This window comes from Rhinopithecus roxellana, chromosome 2 (assembly GCF_007565055.1).
Source record: "Rhinopithecus roxellana isolate Shanxi Qingling chromosome 2, ASM756505v1, whole genome shotgun sequence".
Taxonomy (NCBI): Eukaryota; Metazoa; Chordata; class Mammalia; order Primates; family Cercopithecidae; genus Rhinopithecus; species Rhinopithecus roxellana.
Genome location: NC_044550.1, coordinates 88,424,561 through 88,446,149, shown reverse-complemented (window position 1 = coordinate 88,446,149; position 21,589 = coordinate 88,424,561). Strand labels below are relative to the sequence as shown.

The 21,589-nt window shown below is 39.5% G+C and overlaps 1 protein-coding gene across 3 annotated transcripts in view; it reads right to left on the bottom strand.

The window, feature by feature from the left end:
• TMEM144 (transmembrane protein 144) overlaps positions 1 to 21,589 on the bottom strand; it is a 55,653-nt gene that overhangs the window by 16,152 nt on the left and 17,912 nt on the right. For all 3 annotated transcript variants that reach the window (XM_010383250.2, XM_030923448.1, XM_010383261.2), the window contains 4 exons: positions 7,635 to 7,716; positions 5,099 to 5,166; positions 2,985 to 3,103; positions 193 to 312 (listed from right to left, as the gene is read on the bottom strand). In XM_010383250.2, coding sequence (XP_010381552.1) covers positions 193 to 312; positions 2,985 to 3,103; positions 5,099 to 5,166; positions 7,635 to 7,716 — 389 coding nt within the window. The remainder of the gene's footprint in view (positions 1 to 192; positions 313 to 2,984; positions 3,104 to 5,098; positions 5,167 to 7,634; positions 7,717 to 21,589) is intronic.

The following is a 21,589-nucleotide window of genomic DNA, read 5'->3' as shown; positions in this document are numbered from 1 at the left end:
AAATACCTCATATTTGGTGGTGAACTGGGAAAAAGTAATTAGGGGGAATGAACACACACACACACACACACAAACACAAATACACCACACATACACACAGAGGATGGCTTTGTTTCCAGAAGAAACGTATTCAAGTTAAATGAGTTGTAGATGATACTTTCATATAGTAAGATCTGTAGTACATATTCTTACCTGGTAGGACTGCTTCAGGATATAGTTTAGGACTATTTTTCATGGCTATGCAGTAGGCCAGAAAGTAGACAGTACTTGTAAGAAAGATGCCACTGAAGTGTGCAAAAACATAGTCTAAATCTGAAAATAGAGATTAAAAACTCTCAAACACCATTTTCATCATTCCAGATATATTTAGATTTCTGAAAATAAACTCACCAAAATTAACCTTAAAGGTAAAGAAACCATTAATCAGGCTGGGCGCAGTGGCTCACACCTGTAATCCTAGCACTTTGGGAGGCTGAGTTGGGTGGATCATGAGGTCAGGAGATCAAGACCATCCTGGTTAACACGGTGAAACACCGCCTCTACTAAAAACACAAAAAATTAGCCTTGTGTGGTGGCGGGAGCCTGTAGTCCTAGCTACTCGGGAGGCTGAGGCAGGAGAATGGCGTGAACCCAGGAGGCGGAGCTTGCAGTGAGCGGAGATCATGCCACTGAACTCCAGCCTGGGCGACAGAGCGAGGCTCGGTCTCAAAAAAAAAACAAAAAAACCCCCCAAAACCATTAATTATATTTAATCATCCTAGTTTTCTACATGCTGTTCATATAGAATTTTAATTAATATATTTAAAATCTAGATACACTAAGTAGTAAATTTGTTACTATAATCAAAACTAAAGGCTAGTTTTTATGATCATCTGGTAAAGCTAAATAAGAAACAATGAATTATGTAACTATGATGTTAATACCTCCCTTTTAAAAATAGGCATTCAGGCCTAATTTTACTAATGACAATAGAAATTATAGCAAATCCTCAGGTTGACCACAGTGAAGATGTGAATGAAAAAAATTGGGGGTGCTAATTTTAATAGGATCCATTGATGAATGTGGAGACCAGCATCTCTGTTGCAGATGACAGCTGTACAGAAGGCTATTCAGGAAGTTAATCCAGAGAGGGTTTTATTCAATTGTTGATTATAAACCTAAGTACATGGGGGAGTTAATATCACATGATGGTGGCCCAATCTCGGAAAAATTCCAACTCCACTGACTGTTTAAGCAGATGGGACTGTGGCCACACAGATGGGTGCACTACAGGTTCTTGGCTGGGAAAGCCATGTTGGACTCAATGTTTCTGTCCCCTAAAATTTTGACAAAGATGAGTGGCCATGTTTAGGAAGTAAAGCTTAACAGACAGAGAGTTTGTCTGTTGCTCTAAGTCTTAAATCCTACTTCTGGATCATGTAAGGGCAATACATCTGTATATGGACCACCACAAAGGAAAGCAAAATACAGTGATTAAAAGCATAGACCACCTGGGTGCAAATCCTCATTTCAATGCTCACTAACTTTGGGGCTTGGACAAATCATCTCATGTCTCTGTCTTAATTTTCTCAAATGTAAAACTAAGATAATAAGGGTATTAGTTGCTATGAGAATTAACCGAGTATTTATAAAATACTTAGGACAGATCACATAGTACATATGTGTTGTTAAATAAATGAAATAAAAAATAATCCTCCCTAATTATTTTTGAATAAACTGGGATAAAGTGTTCCCATCACATTACATTCAGAGTTGTCACAAGCAAGACCCCTAAGAAGCCATTGTTCTCTTTGTGTAGAGATTGTTGAGGACATTGTTTATTATGTCCCTGTACCAAGAACATCTGTGCTCCTGAACAATTAGTTTTTTTTTTATCTTGTGCTCATTGAATCATGAGACTGATCTGATTTCCCTTGTGCCTACAAGGACTCTAAGAGCCAAATTTACGCCTCCTTTCTAGCAAGTATGCAAATATAGTACAAGGATTTTAGACTCATTTCTGGTTCCTTTTATACACCCACTCTTGTTTTTCTTTCTTTAGTGAGACCTTATTTTAATTTATCCTATGCTATTCTATTTTTGTTAGTTTTTGTCTTTTTGTAAAAATGCAAAAAAGTATTTGCGTAAAATTTTAACAAAAGAAGGAAATCAATAAAAGGTTTGAATAATATACATGGGGCTAACTACAAAAAAGAAGATGGAAACTATGGCATCAACTCAGTCTATCCTTTCTGTTAAAGTTGAGTTCAAATCTCCACTTCTTTAATAATTTTTCCCCCATGAATTTTGCCCTCCAAATTCTCCTTTATCTGAACAGAGGTCACATTAATTTTCTGTGCCATCTGATTTAGAACTTTACTTTATGAATAATCTTATTCTCTTATCATTTCATGGGTGTAAGTCATGCTGCAACATAATCAGAGGATCCCCAAAGTAAACACTCATTCATCTCCTTTTGAACCTGTACAAGGCTATTGCATATAGTATTGCGTTTACTCCTGGGAGATTAATTCTATCAGTGGAAACTGAGAGATTAACAGGAAACATTACGCTGGGCCTTCCAGTGCAGGACTCTGTGCTTGAAAAATAATATCCTCTGACCATATAGGCTATACATTAACCTTTACCTGATTTTAAAGTACTATACACTATACTTTAGCCTTTTTAAAAGAGCAGAAGTGTACATATTTTCCCAGAGATCATCTAACTGAAAAATAATTTCCAAATCTTACTGGAAAGTCAGAAGCCATGTAAGATCCAAGTAGTTGAAAAGAGTCCTGACTAAAGTTGGTTGCATTTGTGTGTTAAAGATCATACGAAAATACTCAATCCTTTATTATTTTTTGTCTTCAGTGCCTTTCTAATTCACCACTTACAATGACAAAGAAAGATCGAATCGACCCATCAATATTTACTATTATCACAATTCTTTTTATATTCATACAAATATATATTAATAAAGTAAGATAACTTTTTATTCTCACCATATTGGCTTGCCCCTGCATATATACTATCATTTCTTTTGCTGTGGTCCTTGATATAGATGATTGGCACAAATGTAGATCCATAGAGTACGCCAGATATCACTGCAAGACTGCAGCCCCTTACAAAACAAATAAATCACTATTAATCTTGCCCAAAGCAATATTTCTCACAAACGCACAAATGGAATCATAAACATGCTTCAAAAGGCAAATCACAAACAGGCAAAAAGCACCCATTTATCTCAAGCTCTGTGACTGACAGAAGTCACAGAAATACCCTGCACTATTAAAGTGGCATCAGGACTAGGACAGCTTCGGTCCACCAGTGTCTAATTTTAGAAGTACATGATTTATAGAAATTAAAATGGATTATAAGTTGTTATTACATGAATGAGAATATTGCTACAGTTGTACAGTCTACATAAATAAATTTGGCACTCTAATTAAACTGAGATATCTATATACTGACACCATGCTTTATGCTTTTTTAAAAATTTTAACAGGCCATACTATTCAGCACAGAACTAGGACAGACTAAGTACTAAATGCATGTTTGTTGAAAACAGCTATTGAAATCCATGAACTTGCCTATGCCTTAGTTGTCAATGCCATGGTCAAGAGGAAGTGCTGATTTAATTAAATAATCTGGGTATTTCAGACAAAACATTCCTTTTCATAAAAAGAAAATGTTTCATTTTCAGCACTGGAGTCAGAATTGGGCTGTATCTGCATGAAGCAAGCATTTCCAATGATTGTAGGGGGAGGTGATTCATATTTTGGAACAGTTCCTTGAAGTTAACACAAAGGACGATGACAGAAGACAGAAAACAGGCCAGGCGTGGTGGCTTTCGCCTGTAATCCCAGCACTTTGCCACTGCACTCCAGCCCAGGCGACAGAGTGAGACCTTGTCTCTAAAAAAAACAAAAAATCACACAAAAAAACCCTCCAAACAGAAAACAGTTGTAGGCAAAAACAATTCCCTCCAAAGCTTAAAAACTAACTTAGTCAATTTAAATAGTACTATAAGTAATATGAGCCTGCACAAACTCACAAGACCACCTTGGCAACATGTTCTACTCATAGTGGAAATCCTTGTGTCATGTGAGGTCTGGACTTCATAGCCATGGAGCATCCCAAACACAGAGAAGACTTTAGGCCTAGCTAATTACAAGACAACTAACAATATTTTTCTTAACAAATATCTTAATGAAGGGGAGATTTTGTGAAAAAAAATTTGAAAAAATTTTTTGTTTGAAAGATTGGTTTTATTCTGATGCAAAACCAGCAACATATTTATTTCTTCCAAAGGTGGTTACTCTTTCATTCATTCAAATTATTCAAATATTTATTATCTACTATGTGTCAGGTGCTGCTTTTTCCCCCTGTAAAGATAGTATATATACTATCAAAAAGAAGGTTTTCTATTCTTGAGTCAAAAGGTGCCACCACATGAAGTTTAAAGCAGCCATCAAATGTAAAATGCAAGCTATAGACTAGTGTGTATTTTCATATTTATTTGGAAGTCCAAAAACCAAAACAGAACAATGACAAAAACAACAACAACAAAAAACACTGTAAAGTAGAGGGACTGATGTTGAGCCCAACTCTCTGAGTCCTTATGGAGATAGAGGGAGTAGGACCCACACGGACACAGAATATTCCACTATATTTGACAATGAATGTCTGGAATTATATAACTGTCTAAATACAGGAGTGTGGGGATTCCCAGAGTAGGGTGGACATCCTGGGTGGTGCAGTGCTAGACAAGCTTATTGCCTAATCTGATTGTGACTGCTGAGAGCAGGTTGGTCACAATACTACCTCTTTTACTTTAGCTACACAAGTCATGCAAAATTAGGTTGCTTTTATTATCTACTTATCATCTGGAGAGAAATGCAATGATTTAGTAATTACTCAAAGCAGTTGAGCTCAAGGGCATCTGTACCTAAAATTCAGCAGGGGACAAACAAAACCTTGCCGCATGGAGATAGAAGTCAAAGCTTGCATTACTATTTTCTTCTTGAACTCAGATGAACATTACTTCATGCTGGTAATCACTGCTTTAACCAAATATGAAACAGAATAATAGAGCAAAGAAGTAACCTCTCCTTACACTATGCGGTGGTGTACTGTAGAAAGTTTATCCACCCAGGAACAGGGGTCTTGAGTTTTGTTGATCACCTATTGAAAACATTGGCCCAAATTAAAACAAAAAGAGCATTCAATTGATAATCACACTGGTGATAATATTTCTAGTATTTTTCTCTTCTCTTTCAAACATGCTTTAAAATATAATAAACATGTCACCTATGCATTCTGATATCTCTGAACTCAACTATTTATAATTCTTTCCTCTTTCATTTAGGATGACTTGGCAGTTGGCAAGTCCTCCATTTCAAATTCTCACATTTAATATGTGGCTATTGTGATACACCTATAAAAACTAATAAAATTTATTAACTTGTGTTTCATTTGCATATTTTAATGGTCTGTATAATCTGTAAGGAAATTAGACTCTCCTCCTATGGAATGCTTAAGATCAATGAGCATTTCTTACACTGATTTTTTTTTTACCTAATTAGTTAATAAAATATTCCAAGCCATGTTTCACTATGAGGCTGATATTCTAAGTCAGGAAAAATTATGAGCAAATTCATATTTCTACTGTGGAATTACAGTATCCCTCCCTTATCTGTAGTTTCACTTTCTGTGGTTTCAGTTACCCACTGTCAACAGTAGTCCAAAGATATTAAATGAAAAATTCTGGAAATGAATAATTCATAAGTTTTCAATTGCACACTGTTCTGAATAGTGTGATGAAACCCTGCATCGTCCCTCTCCATCTCACCTGGAATGTGAATGATTCCTATGTCCAGCCTATCCATACTGTATACACTGCCTGCCCCCGAGTCACTTAGTAGCTGTCTTAGTGATCAGATACAAAGAAATACTATGTATAGGGTTTGGTACTATCTGTGGTTTCAGGCATTCCTTGGGCGTCTTGGAACATATCCCCTGTGGATAAGGGGAGTATATTATAATACTGCCTCTTAGCCGAAGTGTTCTTTTTCTCTTTTCTTTTTCTTTTCTTTTTTTTTTTTTTTTTTTTGAGATGGAGTTTCACTCCTATTGCCCAGGCTGGAGTGCAGTGGTGTGATCTTGACTCACTGCAACCTCCTCCTTCCAGGTTCAATTGATTCTCCTGCCTCAGCCTCCCAAGTAGCTGGGATTACAGGTGCGTGCCACCACAAGCAGCTCACTTTTTTTCTTTTTTTTTGGTATTTTTAGTAGAGACAGAGTTTCACCATGTTGGACAGGCTGGTCTTGAACTCCTGATCTCAGGTGATCTGCCCACCTTGGCTTCCCACAGTGCTGGGATTATGGGCATGAGCCACCACGCCTGGCCAGCTGAAGTATTCTTGATATTGTACTCTTACTCTTTTTGTAAGAGACAAGAAAGTAGGTTTGAATTCTTTGTTATGTGCTAAGTCAAGTTTTCCTTTGGCAATAATGGTTTCTTTCACTGTAAGGAGCTCATGATACATGTTTGTGTACCCATCAATCATGCTGTTTATGGATCTTTAAACTTATTGCCTAGAAAAATCTCAGGCAGTTAACCTACTGTGTATCTTTTACCAAAATGCATTTATTTTATTATTTTCTTCCATTGTTTTGGAGGATGGTTGGGCAGGAGGTGTCTGGATCGCTGAAGCAGGCAAGGAACCCTTTCCCAAAGCCAAATCCTCCCTTCTCCCTGAAACATTTCCCTGATTAGAGATGCCTGTGGATTAATAAGCCTCTTCTCTTTACACTTAAGCTAATTACTATTCAACTTTAGCATCAATTTAACTAAGGTTTTAGTTGATAAAAGTTTTGATAGGGGAAGAAGGAAAGGAGAAAAGATTAATTTTGAAGTAAGGGGTAGATAAGCACCCTGCGAAGGGGCAATACCCCACTGGGGGTGAGGAGCACTGGATTCAGAGGGCAGACAGGAGAGATTTCTTGAGATGAGAAGGATTAGGGCCTGGGTTCATGGCAATGGGACTTTGCCCTGAAGTCTCTTTTGTATATGTAGCTGCTGACACTTGTGCTTTATCAGGTCCCTTTAAAAAGTTGCTCCTATTTCACTCAGATTTACTATTCCAGACTAATTTAGATTCTTCAAGGTCAAAACAGTGACTCCTATCATCTTTTCTGTTTTTCACTTTGGGTAGAATGGGATACAATTCCTACTCTCATACGACTTCACTTACCTTTCATGGGCTTCCTATGGTCTATTCTCCCCTGGGCCAATTTCAAAACCTCCTTCCTCCTCCTTTCTAAAGTTACTTTCACATTCCTCTGCAGTATTTAGGGTTCCTCTATTGTAGGAATCTTTAAATCATTACAAAACATGGGGATATATATATATCACCTAGTAGAGATCTGTTAATCAAAATAAATAAACCTGTGTGCTAGCTGAGAAGCTCAACTATGGAAATACTGATTGATTGCTACATAGACCTAGTCACAATAAATAAGCTAAGATATTTTACATAGCCAGGAGTGATGAGCAAATACCACTTTTTCATCTGTGTTTAAAATTTATGTATTTTCCATTTATCTTAATTTTATGTTTCAAATCAAGTTGTCTCTCATACTATACTCACAGGCTCTGTTATTAATGGAGTGGTATCCACGGAACACGTGTTATTTGGTATTTCACTTTTGATGAACAAAAATATGAAAGCACTGCAAAGAAAATAAAGTTTAGTGATATTTGTCGTAATACTGGTTTATATCAAGCTGCTTGATTTTTAAGAAAAAAACACACACCTTAAATAATCGGATCCTAAAAATACAATGATTACTTTCAAATTGCCCCTTCAGTGGTCCTGCTGTTTTGCCAGAACTCCTATTCTCTTAGATGTTTCTCATTTTCCCTAATTGCAACAGGCTAAAGGCTAAACTCATAAGCTTTCCTTTCACATCAGATCTTTCCCTTAACTTTGAAATCACATTGTAAAAGAAATGCAAATGAAAACTACATTTAAATAATATTTCTTAGCTATTATATTGACCAACTTCAAAAGTTGAACATCCTCAGTTGGACAAACGCTAGGGGACAGATACTCTTAGATACTGCTGGTAGAAGTGCAGAACTGTATAACTCCCACAGAGGAGAATCTGGGGTGATCTACTGAGGCCACCAGTGTGTCCACTCTTGACCTTACCAATCCTGCCCCAGGACCACTCACACAGGTACACTCAAACACAGGTGAGATGGCCTACATGGTCACGCAATGGAATACTATGCAGCTGTAAAAATGGAATGATGATGATCTCTATGCTCTGATATGGAAAGATCTCCAGGATATAGTTTAAGAGATAAAAACATACACTGAAGTCTAGTGATATTTTTTCCCTTTAACATCTCTCTTTAACATCTTCCCTTTAACATAATACACTATTGATGTCCTGTATCTTTGAAACAAATGCCTCACTTACTCTTGGCTTTTAAGTCATGCAAATTTGTTAAAATGTGTCAAAAGATTAAATTAACTTGAGAAGATGAACAACGTTGGGATACTTTTAACATCTCTTTTGAAATACTTTTAAAACACATTTGCATGGTTCAACATTTCAAACAAAATAAGCTTTCGAAGCATATATGACACTGAAATAGGGTAGGTAGCTAGGTCCAGAAGAGTATCTATCATGTGCTATCTTTTGTGTAAAAATCAAAATGTTCTAGTTAGGTTTCTTTGTTCAACCTCTTACTTGCTTTAAAACATGAATAGTTTCATATTCCATTCCATATGAGATTTAACTTTCCTTTTTGATTTTTATGGCTCTCTGCATTATGTTCCACCCAACGTATCACAACATAAATCCTTGTATGGGCTTCTATGCCTGACCACTCCCTGCTCCAAGCTCTCTACCAACCCCCTCCCAAAATTTTCACAATGACTTGCACCTGCTTCTCTTTCTTCCTTAGCTGGACACCCTACATACTCTATCCAAACTAAACAAGAGTTGAAGTGTTGAATGTGGTTTAAAAAAAAAACTTCCCCTTGGGCCAGTCCTCACTGAATCTTCCTCTTTGAATCCCCACAACACTAAGAATAGTTACCACACAATCTAGACCATTTGCCACAATGTAATCTTTTTTCTCTAAAGATTTTCTAATTCAATAGAAGCCAGTGTTGGGGTCCAAAGATGATACCCCAAATTACGGCACTTTGGCATGCTGAGTGCTTTGAGCTATAGGAGATTGGAAGGCCTTAGAAGCAACCTCAGAAGGCAAGTCTCTCTCTGACTTCCTTACGCCTTGATGGCTTCCACTCACCTTTCTCCCACAAAGCAGACCACAGAAATTAGAATTCCTCTTCCCCAAGATGAGTCATGGACACTAGAATCCCTCTTCCTCAAAGCCAGCCATGAAACCTAGATCAGTTACTCTAACAACTCCCAACCCTCCACTTTCTGTGTAGGAGCTGGCTATAAAGAAATTCTCTGACCTACCTTGTCTAGATCATAAGACTCTCATTCCAGAGGGGTCCTGCTGCCTATCAAGGAGGAAGAAATACTACACAAAGAGACCAAGAAGAATCTGAACAGGCAGGTTTTGCTGTGTTTCTCCCCTCAGTCTATTACCATTAGATCACACCCTTTGTGTAATTACATTTCTACAAGACTGTCAAATCTTCAAATCTAAGCAGAAAAACAGATGTTTTTTTCCCTGCGTCTTTGGGTCTTCAGGTTCCATGTCATGCAGAACTTTGATTAAATTTGTTATGTTTTTGTCTCATCAACCTGTCTTTTGTTATAGGAGTGTCAGCCATGACCCTTATGATAGAGAAGAAAGGTATCACGCCTTTCCAGCCCTACAGTGGAAACCACATATCTCCTTCAGGGTCCTCAAGATATTTAACACATAGTAAAATTGAATGCATAAAGCCTAATTATATGAGTATATTTAAATCAGTATATTTAAATGTGTGTGTTTTATATGTATTATATGTATATTTGCACACATGTATTTGTGTAAATATGTGTGTATTTCTGTGTGTGCATATTTTATATATATATATTTGTAAGGTTAATATTAGACATTAATTGGCATTTTGTTCTCAAAATTATACAATGAAAATCCTCTACTCTGCATAGACCTGTGTGTTTTTCTAATAAGCAATACAGAATGATATGTTAGAAAATACTTGAAATCCGGCCGGGCGCGGTGGCTCAAGCCTGTGATCCCAGCACTTTGGGAGGCCAAGATGGGTGGATCACGAGGTCAGGAGATCGAGACCATCCTGGCTAACACGGTGAAACCCCGTCTCTACTAAAAGATACAAAAAATTAGCCGGGTGAGGTGGCGGGCACCTGTAGTCCCAGCTACTAGGTAGGCTGAGGCAGGAGAATGGTGTGAACCCGGGAGGCGGAGCTTGCAGTGAGCTGAGATCTGGCCACTGCACTCCAGCCTGGGCGACAGAGTGAGACTCTGTCTCAAAAAAAAAAAAAAAAGAAAATACTTGAAATCCACAGATAGGATGGGTGGGACCAAGATGGCCAACTAGCAACAGCAGCAATCAGAAAGTCACATCAAAAAGAATGATAATTAATGTGTGAATCCTTCACTGGCAACCAAGGTAACCAGATTCTCTCATCAAAACTGACTAGGTGGCTGACGTAATAACGGTCAGGAAGGAAAAGCAGTGTGGTCTAGTGGCCCAACTGAGAGCCACACAGGGCTGCAGGGCCCCCACCCCCCAGCCAAGGGAACTGGTGAGTGAGCATGCTACCCAGCTGGGGAAACCATGCTTTTTCCATGGAACTGTGCAACCCACAGATTGGAAGATCCCACTTGCAAACCTACACCACTGGGGCCTAGGGTCCCAACACTGGAGCCATGCAGATTCTCAACAGCCTCTCTGCTGGAATCTGCCTAAGCCTGCTGAGCTCCTGAAGGGAGGGGTGACCAGCACCAGAGCTGCAGCTGCCTGCTGCCTAAACCGTCTGAGCTCCTTGGGAAAGGGGCAACAGCCAGCACTGGGACTCATTACTGTCTAACATGCTAAGCTCCCTGGGTGGGGGAAGGGTAGCATCCAGCTCTATAGCTCCAGGCCATGCTTTTTCACTGCTGGAGCCAGGGAAGCAGGAGAGCTTGGTCCCCAAGAAGTGTTCCCCAAAGCCCAGCACACTGGCTGTGGCAGACTGTGGCCAGAGCACCTCTTCAGGCCTCACCCTGCCCCATCCTTTCTCACTGGGCGGGGCCTCCCTGCAGGAACTCCAACAACTCTAGCCCGAGGCTCAGGGACAGAACCCAAGCCTCCCTGGGCCTCCCTTAGGGGGAGGGTTGGCCACAGTCTCTGCAGACCAGCAGAGTTAGCCTTCCCTCCAGTAGTTCTGAGGAATCTGGATAGACCAGATGAGTGGGTTTCCCCCCAGCGAAGCTCACCCCCTCCAAAAGGGGCAGTCAAAGCACTTCCATAAATGGATCCTGTTCCCCATGCCACCCAACTGGGTGAAATCCTCTGACAGGATTTGTCTGTCAGACACCCTATATAGGAATGATCCTACTGGCATCGGGTTGGTGCCCCTTGGGGTCAGAGATCCCAGATGAAGGAGAAGGCACTTGTCTTTGCTGTCCTTCAGCCTCCTTGAGTGACACCTCTCTAAGCGCGGGAGCGAACCAGATGAACGCGGCGTGAAGTGAACCCCCAGCAAACCACAGCAGCCCTACAGATGAGTGACCTTGAGAGAAGAGAGACAGACCTTCTTATATTGTTTTATATTGATTTATACTCAGAAAAGGAAAGAGGAGCAAAACTAAAGGCAGTAGCCCGGCGCCTAGGAACCAGACCCGAAACCAAGAAGCCAGAGCTGAAACCAGGCCTGGGCCTGCCTGACCTAAGCCTGGTAGTTAAAGATCGACCCCTGGCCTAACTGGTTATGTTGTCTATAGATTCCGGACACTGTATGGGAAGGCATTGTAAAAATCCCTGTCCTGTTCTGTTTCATTCTGATTACTGGTGCCTGCAGCCCCCAGTCACATACCTCCTGCTTGCTCAATCGATCGCGACCCTCTCAGGCGGACGGACCCCCTTAGAGTCGTGAGCCCCTAAAAGGGACAGGAATTGCTCACTCGGGGAGCTCAGCTCTTAAGACAGGAGTCTTGCCCGATGCCCCCGGCCGAATAAACCACTTCCTTCTTTAACTTGGTGTCTGAGGAGTTTTGTCTGCAGCTCATCCTGCTACATTACTTGGTTCCCTGACCGGGAAGTGAGATGATTGGCAGAAGGTCGAGGCAGCTCCTTAGGCAGTTTAAGCCTGCCTTATGGAACATCCCTGGGGAAACTCTGACTAGCCCAAGAGAGGCGGATCCTGAGAGCGCTCCTGGGTAGGCATTTGCCCCAGTGGGACGCGTCATCAGAGCAGTGTGTGGCAGGCCTCCATGGAGGATCAACGCAGTGGCTGAACACCAGGAAGGAACTAGTACTTGGGGTCTGGACATCTAAAACTTGGTAAGACTAGTCTTTGGAACTTGCCTACTCCGTTTGAGTGGAAGCTTGGTCTGATCACCCATGGCGTGCCTTTATCGGTACTTTGGTTTAGTTTTGGTTTTGGTTTTGACTTGGTTTGAATTGCTTGATAGGACTGGTCTTGGGAACTTGCCCACTCCATTGGAGTGGAAGCATGGCCTGATCACCCATGGCGTGCCTTTATCAGAACTTTGGTTTTGGTTTTGGTTTTGACTTGGCTTGAATTGCTTGACAGGACTGGTCTTGGGAACTTGCCTACTCTATTTGAGTGCAAGCATGGCCTGATCACCCACGGTGTGCCTGTATTGGCACTTTGGTTTTTGTTTTTGACTTGACTTGGATTGCTTGATACTTTGTTTTGGTTTTGATCTGGCTTGGATTTCTGGATACTCTGATTTTGGTTTTGATTTTGGTTTGCTGTAAACTGCAAAAGTGTGTGTGTGCCCTTTTTACCCGTTCTTTGTTTTGTGGTGTGCGTGTGGCGTGAGCGTGGTGTTGTGTCTCGAAGAAGCATGGGTCAGGCACAATAAGCCCATCCTACTAGGAACTATGTTGAAAATTTTCAAGAAAGGATTTAAAGGAGACTGTGGAGTATTATGACACCAGGAAAACTTAAAACTTAGTGTAAAGTAGACTGGCCAGCATTAAAGGTAGGTTGGCCATCAGAAGGAAGCCTGGACAGGTCCCTTGTTTCAAAGGTATGGCACAAGGTACCCTGTAAATCCAGGGCACCCAGACCAGTTTCTGTACATAGATGCTTGGTTACAGCTGGTTTTAGATCTCTCCACAGTGGTTGAGACAACTCCAACATAAGCGAGAAGAGAGAGAGGAAGAGACAGAGGCAAAAGGAAAGTCAAAGAGAAAGAGACAAAGTCAAAGAGAGAAAGAGAGATATATACAAGTAGTTAAGAAGAAAAAGTGTACCCTATTCCTTTAAAAGCCAAAGTAAACTTAAAACCTGTAATTGATAATTGAAAGTATTCTCTGTAATCGTATACTGCTCCAATACCACTTTGTTGTTAGTATAAACATGGGCGTATCCTGAAAGCACTGAGGCCTTCCTATCAAAAATCCTTAACCCAGTAACCCGTGGATGGCCCAAAAGCATTCAATCTGTAGTGGCAACTGCTTTGTTAACAGAAAAAAAAATAAAAATAAATAACTTTTAGGGGAAACCTCATTGTGAGCACACCTCACTAGTTCAGTTCAGAACTATCCTAAATCAAAAAAGCAAAAAAGTAACTTACTAACTCAAAAATCTTAAGGTATGAGGCTATTCTGTTAGGAAAAATAAAAAGCTATCTATACCAATTCTAAATTAATTTTGACAAAACAAGGTCTTATTAATAGCAAAGGACAATTAAAATCCCAAACTTACAAGGTTTTCAACAAAAGTAAAGTTTGCTAAAAGTTAAAAGTATAATATGTATTATACTAACTTCTATTCTTGTGGCCTTAGGCAGTCTAGCTCATAGACATAAAAGAAGTTCGTTTTAGAAGAGAATAGTTATCATCTTCAAAAAAATAAAAAAAATAAAAAAAGGAAAAGAAAAAAAGTGGGGGTGGAATTTATGTAAAAAGAGTATTATATGGTAAATTCTTGTCCTGAAATAAATTAACTGGTTGTTTAAAGAAAAAAATACTTGTAATAAGTCAAAAAGTTAAAGCATGTCAAAGAATTGTCTGTGAAAGTCGTGGAAGAGAAAAATGTTACAAAAAAGAATTTATGCAAGAAATGTAGTATAATTTAAAAGTAACTAGGCCTCCTGAATGTAAAACTAAAAAAAAAAAAAAGTTTATGTGCAAGCTGTATAAAGAAAATAAAATATACTTTTGATAAAAGAATTACAAGGAGGCATAATAATATAAATATTTATCTACATTAAAAGGTTAAAAATATGTATATTTTGTTTTAAAGGTTTAATCAAGTTTTAAAATATTAGAGAGAAAATTCTGTGTGTAAACACTGGCTAAAGTTAAAGAGGTATCATCCAGTTTTTCTGTAAACTGGACATTAAAATAAAAGTGTAGCAGGCTTTTTATAAAGCACCAATCTGCTCTTTGCAAAAATTATAAAAGGTTAAAAAGAGTCTATAAAATCTTACCTTATGGTCAACATTAAAACTTGGATAAATATGTCTACAAGATTTTATTAAAATTAAGTTTAACATTAATAACACACTAATATAAAGGTAAGATTTAGCTTATCTGGTATAAAAATCATACATTCATTTTGCTAGAGGATCATAGAAGTTAAAGACTTAAAACAAACTTTAGCAATTAAGACAGGATACCAAGATGCAAATGCCTGGTTAAAATGGATCAAATATTCCATCTGCACATTAAACAAAAGCAATTGTTATGCTTGTACACATGGCAGGCCAGAGGCCCAGATTGTCCCCCTCTCCACTAAGGTGGTCCTCCAGTTAGCCAGGCATAGGCTGCATGGTAGCTCTTTTCCAGGATTCTATAGCCTGGATTAATAAGTCATGCCAAGCTCTCTCTGCTATATCCCGAAGTCCGACACTCTGCGGGTTAGCCCTCGAGGGCCATCCAGCTTCCATCTCCCAACACTAAGGTCACTTCGTGTCTCTCATGACAGGCAGGAAACTTAGCATTCCTTGGAGACCTGAAAGGATGTGATGAGCTTCAGAATTTTCAAGAGCTTATCCATCAGTCAGCCCTTCTTCATCCCTGAGCAGATGTGTGGTGGTATTGTGGTGCACCTTTACTGGGCACTCTGCCGAATAACTAAAGTGGCACTTGTGCTTTAGTCCATTTGGCTATCCCTTTCACCCTGGCATTTCATCAACCAGAAGGAGAAAAAAATAAGACATTGTAAAGCGAGAGAAGCCCCTTATAGGTCTTTCAACTCTCACATCTATTTAGATGCAATTGGAGCCCCATAAAGAATACCAGATCAATTTAAAGCTTAAAATCAGATAGCTACAAGATTTAAGTCAATATTTTAGTAGGTGACAGTTAATAAAAATGTAGATTAGATAAACTACATCTATTACAACCAACAGCAACAAGCTTTTCAAGAGTTAAAAGAAAAACTCATGTTAACCCCAGCCCTGGGGCTACCTGGCTTGACAAAACCCTTTACACCCCATGTGTCAGAAAAAAAAAAAATGGCAGTTGGAGTTTTAACCCAGACTGCAGGGTCCTGGCCAAGGCCAGTGGCCTATGTTGCAAAACAACTATATGGGGTTTCCAAAGGCTGGCCCCATGTCTAAGGGCCCTGGCATCAACAGCCCTGTTAGCACAAGAAGCAGATAAGCTAACTCTTAGGCAAAACCTAAACATAAAGTCCCCCCATGCTATGGTGACTTTGATAAATACTAAAGGACATCATTAGCCAACGAATGCTAGACTAACTAGATACCAAAGCTTGCTCTGTGAAAATCCCCACATAACCATTGAAGTTTACAATACCCTAAACCCCGTCACCTTGCTCCATGTATCAGAGAGCCCAGTTGAACATAACTGTGTAGAGGTATTAGACTCAGTTTATTCTAGTAGGCCCAACCTCTGAGACCAACCTTAAACATCAGTAGACTGGGAGCCATACGTGGATGACAGCAGCTTCACCAATCCCTGCCAAGTGACTCTGAAGAAGACGACAAGCCCTGCTCTAGTCACACTTGGAGGCTGACTGGTCCACGCACAGCTGAAGCATGAGGAAACTCATTGCAGGACTCATTTTCCTTAAAATTTGAACTTGTACAGTAAGGACTTCAACTGACCTTCCTCAAACTGAAGGCTATTCCCAGTGTATACATCAAGTCACTGAGGTATGACAAAAGGTTGCTATGGTCCTATTATTTTATGGTTATTATAAGTGTACTGGAACTCTAAAAAAACTTGTTTGCATAATATTATTCTATACAAGGTATGTAGCCTGAGAAATGACCAACCTGATGTGTGCTATGACCCATTTGAGCCTCGCATGACCAGAGTTTTTAAAATAAGATTAAAAACTGAAGACTGGTGAAGGCTCATAAATGATACAAGCAAAGTGTTAGCCAAAACAGAAAAAAAGAGAGGTGCTCAAACAAGTCACCTAAAAATTTGATGCCTGTGCTGTCATTAATAATAATAAGTTAAAAATATGATGTAGTTCTCTTAATTAAGAAAGAGGCTATATGACAGAAAATAAGTACATTTATCATAAATTAAGACTATGTAAAAATAAATGTACATACTGGTCTTGTGTCATTTAGGCTACTTAAATAAAAAATAAAAAAAAAAAACCCTGTCCACCTTCAAAAAAGAGAAAAGTGGCCATTCCTGTGCCAGTAGTCAGTGGAACCCCTTAGAACCAGTAATAACTAACCCCCTTAATCCTTGCTGGAAAAAAAGGGGAAGGTGTAACCCTAAAAATTGATGAGGCTGGACTGGATCTTCAAGTAAATATTACAGTTTGAAGAAAGGTTTATAAACGCTCTTCTGAGCCAGTATTTCAAAACTTCTATGATGAACTGAATGTGCCAGTACCAGAAATTCCAGGAAAAACAAGAAATTTGTTTTTGCAATTAGCCGAGCATGTAGCCCAGTCTCTCAATGTCATTTCATGCTATATATGTGGAGAAACTGTAATGGGAGATCAATGACCATAGGAAGCCCAAGAATTAGTACCTACAATTAGCCCAAGACCCAGTTCCTGATAAATTCCTGGCTCAAAAAAAAATCACCCTAATAGTTTCTAAGACCTAAAAGCCTCAATCATTAGACAATACTATATAGCAAGAGTGGGGAAGGACTTCACCCTTCCTATAGAAAGATTCAGCTGCCTTAGGCAAAAACTGTGTACTAGTACTACAAAAACAGCCACCTAGTACAGTTCAAACCATACTAAGAAAATCCATTTAGTAAATTCCCAAAGTTGCAGACCGCTTAGGCCCACCCAGTATCCCTCTGGGACTGGACAGCCCCCACTAGGTTATACTAGATATGTAGACATAAGGCCTATGCTAAGCTACCTGAGCAGTGGACAGGTAGTTGTGTTATAGGCACTATTAAGCCATCTTTCTTCCTAATGCCTGTAACAACAGGCAAACTCCTAAGCTTCTCTGTCTATGCTTCCCGCGAAAAGCGAAGTGTAGCCATAGATAATTAAAAAGATGATAAACGGCCCCCTAAAAAAATTATACAATACTATAGGCCTGCCAGTTAGGCACAAGATGACTCGTGAGGATACTGGACCCCCATTTACTTGCTCAACCAAATCATATGGTTGCAAGCTGTCTTGAAGATCATCACTAATAAAACTGGTAAAACCTTGACTGTTCTGGCCCGGCAAGAAACTCAGATGAGAAATGCTATCTGTCAAAATAGATTGACTCTTAACTACTTGCTAGCAGCTGAAAGATAATTTTGTAGAAAATTTAACCTTACTAATTGCTGTCTACATACAGATGATCAAGGGCAAGTAGTTAAAGACATAGTTAAAGATATAACGAAACTGGCACAGTGTGCCCGTGCAAGTGTGGCATAGATTTGATCCTGAGGTCATGTTTAGAAATTAGTTCCCAGCACTAAGAGGATTTAAAACTCTTATAATAGGAATTATAATAGTAATAAGAAGCTACTTACTGCTCCTTTGTTTGCTACCTGTACTTCTAAATGATAAAAAGCTTCATCGCTACCTTAGTTCACCAAAACGCTTCAGTACAAATGTACTATACGAATCACTATCAATCTATTGTACAGGAAGACATAAGTAGCAAAAATAAGAGTGAGAATTCCCACTAATAAAAAGTGAGAGTCTTAAAGGGAGGAAATAACAGAAGAGAGACAGACCCTCTCATATTGTTTTATATTGTTTTATATTCAGAAAAGGAAAGAGAAGCAAAACTAAAGGCAGATAGCCCGGCGCCTAGGAACCAGACCCAAAACCAAGGAACCAGACCTGAAACCAGGCCTGGGCCTGCCTGACCTAAGCCTGGTAGTTAAAGATCGACCCCCGGCCTAACCGGTTATGTCATCTATAGATTCCAGACATTGTATGGAAAGGCATTGTAAAAATCCCTGTCCTGTTCTGTTTCATTCTGATTATCGGTGCCTGCAGCCCCCAGTTGCGTACCCCTTGCTTGCTCAATCGATCACGACCCTCTCACGTGAACCACCTTAGAGTTGTGAGCCCTTGAAAGAGACAGGAATTGCTCACTCGGGGAGCTTGGCTCTTAAGACAGAAGTCTTGCCCAATGCTCCAGGCCGAATAAACCACTTCCTTCTTTAACTCGGTGTCTGAGGAGTTTTGTCTGCGGCTCGTCCTGCTACAACCTTACCATTGAAAGAAAAAATAACAGAAAGCAGCAACAATAGCATCAACAACAAAATGTCCCTACAGAAAACCCCATTCAAGGGTTAGCAGCCTCAAAGATCAAAACTAGACAAACTCATGAAGATGAGAAAGAATTGATGAAAAAATGCCAAAAACCCAAAAGGCCAGAGTGCCTCTTCCCCTCCAAATGATCACAATGCCTCTCCAGCAAGGGTGCAGAATTGGATGGAGGATGAGATGGATGAACTGACAGAAGTAGGCTTCAGAAGATGGGTAATAAAAAACTCTGCTAAGCTAAAGGAGCATGTTCTAATCCAATACAAAGAAGCCAAGAACCTTGATAAAAGGTTAGGGGAGCTGCTAAGAAGAATAACCAGTTTAGAGAGAAACATAAATGACCCGATAGAGCTGAAAAACATTGCATGAGAACTTCGTGAATCATACATAAGTATCAGTAGCCAAATCAAACAAGCAAAAGAAAGGATAGCAGAGTTTGAAGACCACCTTGCTGAAATAAAGCATGCAGACAAGATTAGAGGAAGAAAGAACGAATAAAGTCTCTAAGAAATATAACACTATGTAAAAAGACTGAGCCTATGATTGATTGGAGTACCTGAAAGAGATGGGGAGAATGGAAATGAGCTGGAAAACACACTGCAGGATTTTATCCAGGAGAACTTCCCTAACCCAGCAAGACAGGCCAACATGCAAATTTAGGAAATACAGAGCACACCACTAAGATACTCCATGAGAAATCAACCCCAAAACACATAATCATCAGATTCTCCAAGGTCAAAATGAAGGAAAAAATGTTAAGGGGAGCTCAGCTAAGAGAAAGGCCAGGTCACCTACAAAGGGAAGCCCATCTGAGTAACAGCAGATCTCTCAGAAGAAACTCCATAAGCCAGAAGAGATTGGGAGCCAATATTCAATATTCTTAAAGAAAAGTATTTTCAATCCAGAACTGCATATCCAGCCAAATGAAACTTCAAAGTGAAGGAGAAATAAAATCCTTTCTAGACAAGCAAATGCTGAGAGATTTCGTTACCACCAGGCCTGCTTTGCAAGAGCTCCTGAAAGAAGCACTATATATGGAAAAGAAAAACTGGTACCAGCCACTGCAAAAACACACCAAAATATAAAGATCAATGACACTATGAAGAAACTGCATCAACAAGTGTGCAAAATAACCAGATAGCATCAGGATGACAGGATCAAATTCACACATAACAATATTAACCTTAAATGTAAATGGGATAAATGCCCCAAATAAAAGACACAGACTGGCAAATTGGATAGAGTCAAGACCTATCAGTGTGTATTCAGGAGACCCATTTCACATGCAAAGACACACATAGACTTAAAATAAAGGGATGGAGGAAAATTTACCAAGCAAATGGAAAGCAAAAAACAGCAGGGATTGCAATCCTTGTCTCTGACAAAACAGACTTTAAGCCAACAAAGATAAAAAAAGATGAAGGGGATTACATAATGGTAAAGGGAACAATTCAACAAGAAGAGCTAACTATTCTAAATATATATTCACCTAATACAGGAGCACCCAGATTCATAAAACAATTTCTTAGAGACCTACAAAGAGACTTAGACTCCCACACAATAATAATGGGAGGCGTTAACACCCCACTGTTGATATTAGACAGATCAATAAGACAGAAAATTAACAGGATATTAACAGGGATATTCAGGACTTGAACCCAGTTCTGGATCAAGTGGATTTAATGGACATTTGCAGAACTCTCTACCCTAAATCAACAGAATATACATTCTTCTCAGTGCCACATAGCATTTATTCTAAAATTGATCACATAATTGGAAGTAAAACACTCCTCAGCAAATGCAAAATAAGTGAAATCACAGACAGTCTCTTAGACCACAGTGCAATCAATTAGAACTCAGGATTAAGAAATTCACTAAAAACTACAAGATTACATGGAAATTGAACGACCTGCTCCTGAATGACTCCTGGGTAAAAAACGAAATTAAGGCAGAAATAAAGAAGTTCTTAGAAACCAATAAGGACAAAGAGACAATGTACCAGAATTTCTGGGACACAGCTAAAGCAGTGTTAAGAGGAAAATTTATAGTACTAAATGCCCACATCAGAAAACTAAAAGATCTCCAATTGACACCCTAACATCACAATTAAAATAGCAACAGAGGCAAGAGCAAACTAATCCAAAAGCTAGCAGAAGACAAGAAATAACTACAATCAGAGCAGAACTGAAGGAGATAGACACACACACACACACACGCGCGCACACAAACCCCCCCAAGAATCAATGAATCCAGGAGCTGTTTTTTTGAAAAAATTAACAAAATATATAGACTGCCAGCTAGACTAACGAAGGAGAAAAGAGAGAAGAATCAAACAGACACAATAAAAAATGATAAAGGGGATATCACCATTGACCCCACAGAAATACAAACTACCATCAGAGAATACTATAAACACTTCTGTGCAGGCTGGGTGCAGTCGCTCACACCTGTAATCCCTGCACTTTGAGGGGGCGCTAAGGAGGGTGGATTACTTGAGGTCAGGAGTTTGAGACCAGCCTGGCCAACATGGTGAAACCCCATCGCTGCTAAAAATACAAAAGTTAGCCAGGCATGGTTGCAGGTACCTGTAATCCCAGCTACTCAGGAGGCTGAGGCAGGAGAATCATTTAACCCAGGAGGCAGAGGTTGCAGTGAGCTGAGATTGCACCACTGCACTCCAACCTGGGCAACAGAGTGAGACTCCATCTCAGAACAAAACAAAACAAACAAAAAA